The 10,246-nt window shown below is 42.6% G+C and overlaps 1 protein-coding gene across 4 annotated transcripts in view; it reads left to right on the forward strand.

Moving 5' to 3' along the window:
• The first annotated feature begins 4,603 nt into the window (after nucleotides 1-4,603).
• LOC139385484 (calcium-binding protein 39) overlaps nucleotides 4,604-10,246 on the forward strand; it is a 15,849-nt gene continuing 10,206 nt past the window's right edge. For 2 of the 4 annotated variants that reach the window (XR_011628949.1, XM_071130558.1), the window contains exons 1-3: nucleotides 4,615-4,812; nucleotides 9,507-9,667; nucleotides 10,200-10,246. The exon at nucleotides 10,200-10,246 is cut by the window's right edge and continues 118 nt beyond it. Coding sequence is in view for 2 of the 4 variants with exons in the window: in XM_071130558.1 (XP_070986659.1) it covers nucleotides 9,554-9,667; nucleotides 10,200-10,246 (161 nt within the window). In the remaining 2 variants the exon portion in view is untranslated. Of the gene's footprint in view, nucleotides 4,813-9,506; nucleotides 9,668-10,199 lie in introns of all 4 variants that reach the window. The other 2 variants (XR_011628950.1, XM_071130559.1) reach the window with 2 other exon arrangements.

Consider the following 10,246-nt stretch of genomic DNA (forward strand, 5'->3'; position numbering starts at 1 on the left):
AAGCGAGGCACGTGAATGTATTATTTGTTGCCACATTTGAACAAAGGGTTTTTACAGAAATATTGAGTTTAATATCTCACAATATTTAAGTAGACTGTTTATTTTTTTCATTACCAAATGTCTTCTATCTGTCGTGAATGTAATTTGGGGCCTAATGAATTTAATAGGCCTTCTTTCTCCTTCAAGTGACGCAGACAGACGCTAGTGAGGAAGGGCACTGCAGGCCCTGTCATCCCTATATTGAATCCTCATGCTTGCATTTAAAGACTTTGATGGATTAAACCCCACATACATCCGTGACCTCATCTCAATCAGCGGGCCACCTCACACTCTCTGCTCTAGGCACTCCCTACTGCTTCAAGTCCGCAAGACATGTCTACGAACTAAGCGGGACCGAGCCTTCTGCTTGCTGCCTTGCCCCTCGCCTATGGAATGCTCTCCCTGACCATCTGAGAGCCGCTCCATCACTCAGAACTTTTAAAACGGACTGCAAAACTCACTTCTACAGACAGTATTTTTCATAGTCCTAGTCCCATTCTAAAATGTATTTAGCACCAAGCTCAGTATTGGGATTTTACCTGCCTTGATTCTAAATCTACTTTGTTGTTTTTATACAGTACCAATCAAAAGTTTGGACACACCTACTCATTCCAGAGTTTTTCTTTATTTTGACTATTTTCTACATTGTATAATAATAGTGAAGGCATCAAAACTATGAAATAACACATATGGAATCATGTAGTAACCAAAAAGCGATTCTTCAAAGTAACAATCCTTTGCATTGATGACAGCTGACTACAACTAAACCCCAAAAGAGATTGTATTTGAAAATAACAGTAATTTCATACATTTATTACATTGAGACACGATCACATATGTCTCTTATTTTATTAGTGGGAATACTTGGGAACAAATTCCCTGAGAACAAATTCCATGAATTAAACTCATTTTTAGCTGAATTCCTGATGATTTTAGTATTTTTTTAAACCAAAAACGAAACAACCTGTTTCTGACCCCTGTCGTAGAAGGAGACAAAGGTAAACACAGGTTGTGTTTGTGTGTGTGTGTGTGTGTGTGTGTTGGTGAAGGTGTGAATGATGCAGACCCCCTGTGGGAGGAGAATGAGAAAGAGAAGGCCCTGTTGGTTAAAGCCAGCGAGAGGACCATGAGATACTTGAAGGAGGATCTGGCTTACTACCATGAGAAAGTCATCAAAAACCTAGGCCAGACCCTGGACAGAGCTCTGGTGCTGAACCAGAGTGAAGAGGAAGCTAAGCTGGAGGAGAGGATCGATTTTGAAAGGATGGTTTGGGAAGGGTGAGAGATTGATGAGGCTAGGGCTAGAAGTTGCAGGAAGCATAGACAGAGAAAGATCAAGACACCCAAAAGTAAAGAAGCTAATGAATGGGAGCCAGCCAACTAGTGAAGGTGGCAGAAGAGGAAGAGAGTAAAAGAGATCAAAGTGCAACGCCAGTGAAGATTGACAAGGAAAACCTTTGCAGAGTTCATGGAAAAAGTCCAATAATGTGTTTGAGGGTTTTGAGAAGTCCAAGACATTGACATGTGTCACATGGTAAGAAAGCAGATCAAGCAAGACCAGATGATGTTTGATGCTTGGAAGCTCCAGCAGGAGTTAGTCGTGGGCTCTTTCAGAAACTACTGGAGAGAGCTGGAGGAGGGCATCGAACCAATGCTGGACAGAGTGCAGGAAATCGCCGCTGTGGAAGTTGAGGTAAAAACACCACAGCATGCTTTATGTCAGCTGGTATAATGGTGGAAACAGAGAGTGAAGAAGTAGCATTCAGGTTTCTTTCCAACTCACACTGTGTACTATAATAGCCATCAGTATTGCCCCGGTATTTTGGATTGGGTTAACTTACTTTTCAGGACAGTTAGGTTTTTATATAAATGCATTGTGCATGTTATGTTTAGCCCAGTCGGGTCACCCATTCAACAAGTCAGTATTTGACGTCATCCATGTCTAAGGACATCAGGAGATGGTGGAAACCGGCCACTAGGGGGCAACAGTGAGCACTGTTACCGTCAAGTAGGTTTCGGTTTTGCTACAGCATTGTGGACGGCATGGCAGATAGGTGTAAGCATCTGATTCCAAAGGTTGCAAGTTCAAATCCAGCAATAGAAAGTTTATTTTGATATTTTTGTTTTAAGGCTATCCCAAACCTTAACCCTTACCTCAACCATTCTGAGTTAATGCCTAAACGTAACCTTAAACACTTAGAAATTTGACGTTTGGAACAACTTAGACATTTGAAGTTTGAGAAAAATGGATGAACGTCTGATTCTGACGTGGGACTGTGAGAGCTGGTAGGTTTAGCCATAACCCTTGCACCTCTGTCTCCTATCTCATGCAGAATGACTTCGCTACTCTTGAGTCAGTGGTAGATTGTTTACTGGATTCATACAGTATTTATACAGACATACTGTATATGAATTACTGATTCATTACTGCAGCTACAATATTCTCCCAGTATGTGAGACTTGTAAGGTTTTGATACACGTATTCCCACTGGACAAATACGGGTTGAATCAACATTGTTTCCATGTAATTTCAATGAAATAATGTTGAACCAACGTGGAATAGATGTTGAATTGATGTCTGTGCCCAGTGGGCTGTATCTTGTCACTGTGATCTTGTGATTAATCATGTTAACTAATCTTGTACCGCTAATCTTCCCATCAAGAGTCAGAACTACAGGTCACCTGCTCCAGTGACTATGACCTCCTTGACCTCTGTCTCTCTGACCACTGACCACTTCTCCACTGAACGCTACCCTCCAGACCACTACCACTTCCCCTCTCTTCCTCCCCATTCGCATCCCTCCCTCTAACCTCCAAACTACCGCCGCTCAACCCCTCACTCTTCCCCGCCGCCTGCCCCCACTGAAGGTTCCACTGCTGACCCTGGCATGGCCATAGACCACCCAGACTGAGGGAGGACAGACAGGCAACTCTGACAGGGCTGGAACCCCTGTACTGGTAAGAAGCCTGATAAGAACCAGGCTCCCTCTCTCTCTGTCAGTCAGATCCACACACATGGTGTCACATAGAGGAAAGCTAGTGTAGATCTGTCAGATTATAGCTGCGCTGGAAAGATGTTTAAATGTATTATGTTTCTCACTCTGGACACTAATGGAGATCATACAGGAGAAGCCAATGAGATGGATTATGATGAGGTAGAGGAGATTATCATCCTGCCTGATGAGATTGATTTTGAGTAGGTAGAGGAGATTGTCATCCTGCCTGATGAGATTGATTTTGAGGAGGTAGAGGAGATTGCCATACTGCCTGATGAGATTGATTATGAGGTAGAGGAGATTATCCTCCTGCCTGATGAGATTGATTATGAGGTAGAGGAGATTATCCTCCTGCTTGATGAGATTGATTATGATGAGGTAGAGGAGATTGTCATACTGCCTGATGAGATTGATTATGATGAGGTAGAGGAGATTATCCTCATGTCTGATGAGATTGATTATGATGAGGTAGAAGAGATTATCATCCTGCCTGATGAGATTGATTATGATGAGGTAGAGGAGATTCTCATACTGCCTGATGAGATTGATTATGAGGTAGAGGAGATTCTCATACTGCCTGATGAGGAAAGGTTCCAAGTAAAGCAAGAGAAGGAAGAAGTGAAGGAGAAGAAGGAACAGGAGAATGAGACAGAGTAGGGCAAGAAATGTCACAAGACCATCAAGAAGAGGTGAGTTTAAAGTAGACAGGAGAAAATGAAATAGTGGAGGGAGGGAAAAGCTAACAGACAGATGGACACATAAAAGGAGATAGTAAAGGACTGTGACTCAGTTTTGACATGTTGCAGTAGTGTCCATATTGTTCCATTCATGTCAGTGGTTACTATCTCCCCCACAGGTTTATCAGATGGCTGAGGAAGATGTTCTGCTGTGGAGGCGGCCTTCAGAAATGCTGAACTGAAATCTTCATCACACCGCAGCCAGAGATCCCAAAACACACCCATTTTTCAATAAACATAAAATCCCACCCTGATGTTTGTTTTGCTCAGATTAGCAGGTCTTGGTTTTGGGAAGGCTCCAAAACTAATAGAATACAATGGTCTTATTTCATTAATTACAACTTTATAAGGTTTAGCCCCTTTACTCTGGGAGACCTGTACACATTGGTCTCCCGGAGTGCCGGGTTGTGCCTCACAGGGAAGTCAAGAATAAAGAGAAAAAGCATGCACGCAGAATTGCTCACCAAACATACTTTTTGTCTAGGGCGTGTGGATTCACCTTAGCCCTCTTTAGGTGTGTGTGGATTCCAATGATGTATGTACTGTATACATCACAGGAGGTTGGTGGCACCTTAATTGTAGACAGGCTTGTGATAATGGCTGGAGTGGAATGGTATCAAATACGTGGTTTCCATGTGCTTGATGCCATTCCATTAGCGCCGTTCAAGACATTATTATGAGCCGTCCTCCCTCCTGTGGTATACACATGTTTATATACATCATTGGTGGAATCATTCATGCACTCTTTTCCTGGTGTACGAGTGCCTCCCTGTGGACACTTGCGAGCCCCATGTGCCGATGCTATAGCGTTATACGACCAGCGGGGAGCGGTACACCTCGATGCCCAACCACATTGCTAACCAGTCCACTCGTACACATAAAAGGACTAGGAAACCTAGCTAGCTTGCTATAAAACATTTAAAACAAGGGGAGGAAACAAATAAGGAAAACAAAGGACTTTATAATCCAACGGGACATAGCTACATTTCCGTTAGCTGTTCAAGCACATCGGTGGAGAGTGAAAAGATCGAGTTTGTAAGGTTTGATATTATGTGTCGTTTAGATGACAATTAGCTGGTCTGCCTACATTGGACAATGTTAGCTAACGCCAGGCAGTTAAAATAGCTGTCTAGCTAACGACGTTAGCGAGCTAGCAGAGGTCTGTCAAAAGCTTTCAAGCATATAACGTTATTTGTTAGCTAACGTTAGCCTGGCTACAGTAACTTATCAGTATGAAGTTAGCTAGCTAGATATTATAATCTAGCTATCTGCTACACACGAGAAGTTAGCAAGACCTTGAACACAAAACTAGCAGGATCGCAAAAGTAGTTAGTACAGTAGCTAGCTGGCACGGTTGTCTAGTTAGCCAACGTTGTCGCTAGCCAACTAACGTTAACTGGGTTTCTAACTAGTTAACTAGCCAGAAAGCGTTGCCGTTGTCTTAGCAAGCTAGTCATATTTAAAGGCCTGTTGTGTATTTAGGCCTCCCGTATAGACCACAATATGAGCTAACGTTGGTTGGCTGGAGGGCTTGCACGATAATTGATGGACACCGGTTGAAATCATCTGATAATGAAACTAAAATAGTACGTTAGCCAAATAATTGACTGACTAGCAAGGTAACTACCGAGTTATCCAACATTTTAGAACTAGTAGTTTGTTAGTTAGCCATCACGAAATATTGTGCGCAGACGCTGGCTGACATCTTCACCAGACACTTTTGTATTGTGCGCTTGCTGATAACTAATATGGCAATGAGTGGTTGATGCAATAATGTTTTGTGGTAGTGCATAGTTAGTTCGCAACTGCATAGGCAGTTAGCTAACTAACTAGTTAGCTACACTATATTTTCCAATTTAGCTCTCCAATGCTAGCCCGTGCTAGTTAAATTAGGGACCAATAGCAGGCTACCGGTCTCACACGAGTTGCATGTACTAGTACCAAAATCATAATGGAAAAGCATCTGCAGAGCTACAGTTGTGAATTAGATATTCCCTATCTAGATAGTTAATACTTAAAAGCCTTATATATGTTATCTGCTGGTCTACGTCATGCTAAAGGTGGTCACATTGGAGGAGAGCAGAGTTGCCCCAACTTGATCTTGGGGCCTCCACTGGGTACACGTTTTGTTTTTTGCCCATGCACTACACAGTTGATTCAAATAGCCAACTCGCCAAGCTTTGCCTATTTGAATCGGCTGTGTAGTGTTGTTGGGGGGGGGGGGGGGACAAAACAACGTCTACCCATTGGGGTGGGTTGTGGAACCCTGGAGTAGAGAAGTGGTGCCTACATTAACAAACTTTAGCCTGTGAGTGAAAGGTGTATGGTGAAGTTAAAAGGTGTGCTGAGATTAATATCGAATTGGCCAGAGTTCAAACCGGGGGCGGGGTAGATGTCAGTGTTTTCTATTTCAATTTGTTAACATGTGACACATCACATATGTGACCAGGCTAGGTCTTGCTTTAGTGCTGGTTGGTTATATTCTTGCCTCCAGTGCTGGGTTCAAATTCTAAATGTAGATGCCATGCCAAAACATAGGTCAGAGTCTGAGCCAGACTGTGCCAGATTTTGGGTTCACAGGTCAGGTGATGATCCCATCTGGAAACAGGTTGCCAAAGCAGATTGACCGACAGACTGAGCTGGTACATCACCCTCGGTCTCAGTTAGTATCCACTGCATTTTGACAGTGGTGTAAACTACTTGGGTAAAAATACTTGAAAGTAGTACTTAAGTAGTTTTTGGGGGTATCTGTACTTGACTATTTATATTTTTGATAATTTGTACTTCAACACAATTCTGAAGAAAATATCAGCTTTTTACTCCATACATTGAATGCTTAGCAGGACAGGAAAATGGTCAAATTCACACACTTATCAAGAGAATTTCCCTGATTATCCCTACTGCCTCTGATCAGGCGGACTCACTAAACACACATGCTTTGTTTGTAAGTTATGCCTGAGTGTTGGAGCGTGCCCCTGACTATCCATTATTTTTTTAAACAAGAAAATGGTGCCATCTTGTTTGCTTAATATAAGGAATTTGAAATAATTTTAACTTTTATTACTGAAGTATATTTTAGCAATTACATTTACTTTTCATACTTAAGTATCTTTAAAGCCAAATACTCAGGTATGACAATTAGGTACTTTTTTACCACTGCATTCTGGGAGTAACTTCACTGGTCTTGACTGTACACATAACATTGCTATTTGAATCCTTGCTGTCTTTTGATAGCTGAGGAACACTCAACCCCACTCTCTTATATCGAGGCAGAGTTGAGCATTGATAGCTGAGGAACACTCAACCCCACTCTCTTATATCGAGGCAGAGTTGAGCATTGATAGCTGAGGAACACTCAACCCCACTCTCTTATATCGAGGCAGAGTTGAGCATTGATAGCTGAGGAACACTCAACCCCACTCTCTTATATCGAGGCAGAGTTGAGCATTGATAGCTGAGGAACACTCAACCCCACTCTCTTATATCGAGGCAGAGTTGAGCATTGATAGCTGAGGAACACTCAACCCCACTCTCTTATATTGAGGCAGAGTTGAGCATTGATAACGGGTCGCATGATTTGCTAGCAACAATATTAAGTGCCCATCAATCAATACTTTTATCAACTACAACCACCTACTTTCCTCATTTGTGTTGCTCAGTGCAAATTTGCTTGTGCCAATTGGATCTCAGTTTAGCTAGTATTTCAAGGGCACTACTTCTCCAGTTAAGCAACACAATTGAGGAAATTTGGGTGTATTCAAGTTTTTATTAAAAGTATGAATTTCAGTACCCTGCGGAAGGACCGCAGTTAGATACCAACTTAGATACAGGTAGGTGTTTTAAGAATAACAATTTTTACAAGTATCGACTGATGGTGACTCGATGTTGTTGCTAGAAAATCACACGACCAGTTATCAATGCTCAACTCTGCCTCGATATGAGAACAGAGTTGAGACTTCTTCAGCTGTCTTTGGACTACCTGTATTGTCATGGCTGTTTGTAAATGGGGGACATTTTAAGTTGGTCACCTTTCTTCACCCTTTCCATACCCATCCCTTCATGGTGTGAGTTCAACCCTTCCTTATCTGATCTTCTGCCAGACCAAGGAAGCCAAATTTAACACCAGGGATGTCATTGACACCTTGAACAGCTGTGATACAGCATATATAACCCCACCCATATCCCAGTTCCCTATTATCAGTAGGTAGATCCAGCTACGGCCTGTATTACAAAAAGTGAATGGGTAGGTCATGGAATGTGGCAATTTTGATGGGGGTGGAGGCCATTAAAAAAAACTGAACTAACGATGAGGGGCTGCAGTTGCTCGGGGGTCTGCTCCCCCTGTGCAATTATACACATTTTGTTACGGGTTGGAGAGAAGATTTAGTGATTTTAGAACAAATTTCATGCAATTCTACTACATTTTGCCATGTGTGAGAGGAAAAGTGGCTGTTTTACAGCTAATTTACGGCAATTCTAAAAAATTTGACATAGGGTGGATAGAAAGATATCATTAACGGCATGCATGAGTGAGACTAACTAACAAAATCAAATGGGGCCCCCAAGCCAGTAATTTGAGCATGATAACAAGTTTAGATAGCTGGCCACTAAACTAACTTGTCAATCTAAAAATTGACTTGACTATCAATGACTGACACAGCAAGAGAAACTGCTGATGCACAACCAAATTTAGAAATAGCACCCTGTGTATTCTACTATTCTAACTCGCAACAGTAAGTTCACTGAGTTCCCTATTTATTTCTTATATATTTTTAATTTGGAAATTCTTCCCAGGGCTGCCAGTTGCCCATCCCCGTTCTAGATAACATCTCAGTGAGAGAAGTTCTGACATGTCCCACTGAGGGGCTCATGCATTCCCCTGGCTCTCACTGCTCTACGCCCTGACTAGATAAGGTTATAAGCACATTACAGTTTGTCTGGGGAGGGGTGTGAGTTGAGAGAAAGGATATATGGCTGAACAGTGGTGTGTTTGTGTGTTAACTACACTAGTGGGGAGAGGCTAGAGAAGTACTGGTAACAACATGAGGGGTCATGTAGAGGCCCCTTTGGAGTAGGGTAGGGCAGAGGACATTCTACCTCTGGTCAGTGTTAGTCAATGATTACAATCAGTAATGTCTCAACGTCACCTCCCCTTATGATGCAACTGGTCAGTAAACCAATCAATAAAATCCATAGTTACAAAGTAAACCAAATTCCTGCAGTTAGCCTGCCCTTTCAACAACCTCGCACACAATTAAAGTAATGATTCTAATGCTTGATATCAAATCTCAGTATGAGGGTGAGAATCGTTTTGCTTTCAGCTGTTTCTGTCTTCAGATCAATCTGTTTAGCCTGCCCCTCTACAACCTGTTTCTTAGTAATATGAATCTTAGTGTCAGTATGACTTATGAATTGTGAGTCAGTAGGCTATGTTGTATCTTGGTATCGGTATGATGAATAGTGAGTCATGTAATAAGTGCTGCCTGCCTTGTGTGTTGTACTCTGCCCGGTATTATAGTCCCCAGGTAAACTCCTGGCCCAGGGTTGGTTCATGGGAGAGGTCTGATTAGTACCTTTGTACTGATTGGCTCCTCCTCACCGAGCTCTCTGAGTCAGTACCAATGCAGTTTGAACAACTTCTGTCACAAAGTTTGGTTTAGTCCTTCTCTGCGGATCCCTTTCCTTCATTATCCCCTTCAGTTGTTGATATCGTTTCTCTCTCCTCTGTGGATAGGTAGGACTGTGCACTCGCTGCTTGGTCGACCACGGTAACTCACCACCATGCCGTTCCCCTTTGGCAAGTCCCACAAGTCGCCGGCGGACATCGTCAAGAACCTGAAGGACAACATGACGGTGTTGGAGAAACATGACATCTCTGACAAGAAGGCTGAGAAGGTAAACAACCAACACACAAACACTGGTACAGACTAGTGCCTCCTAGGTAAACCTCTCTCCCACTACTCTAACATGACTAGAGACTTCAGAGATTCTATGGAAGCCATGGAGTGGGGAATTTCAAACCTGTCCCTCTGAGTTTGAATTGACTACAGTGTAAGGCAGGGCTCTAAAACCCTGTTCCTGGAGACATACCCTTCTGTATGTTTCTGTGCCAACCCCAGCTGTAACTAACCTGATTCAGTTTATCAACCAGCCAATTATTAGAATTAGGTGCCCTAGATTAGGGATGGAGTGAGAACGACTAGAGACGTCAGTCTCAAACCTGTTGAGGGTTTAGTTTCCTTTCCTTCCTTTCATAACAAGCCATCTCTAGACTGAAAATAGTGTATGATGGGATCATTTCAGGACAACATAGGATGGTGGGTGTTTGCTAGATCATAGGAAACACTATGGTGACTGATGGAGAGCTAGCTAATGTAATGTAAAGAGCTAATTTCTCCTGTCTGTCTTTTTTTGTGTGCGTGTCCAGGCCACAGAGGAGGTGTCTAAGAGCCTGGTTGCGATGAAGGAGATTCT

This window comes from Oncorhynchus clarkii, chromosome 27 (genome assembly GCF_045791955.1).
Source record: "Oncorhynchus clarkii lewisi isolate Uvic-CL-2024 chromosome 27, UVic_Ocla_1.0, whole genome shotgun sequence".
NCBI lineage: Eukaryota > Metazoa > Chordata > Actinopteri > Salmoniformes > Salmonidae > Oncorhynchus > Oncorhynchus clarkii.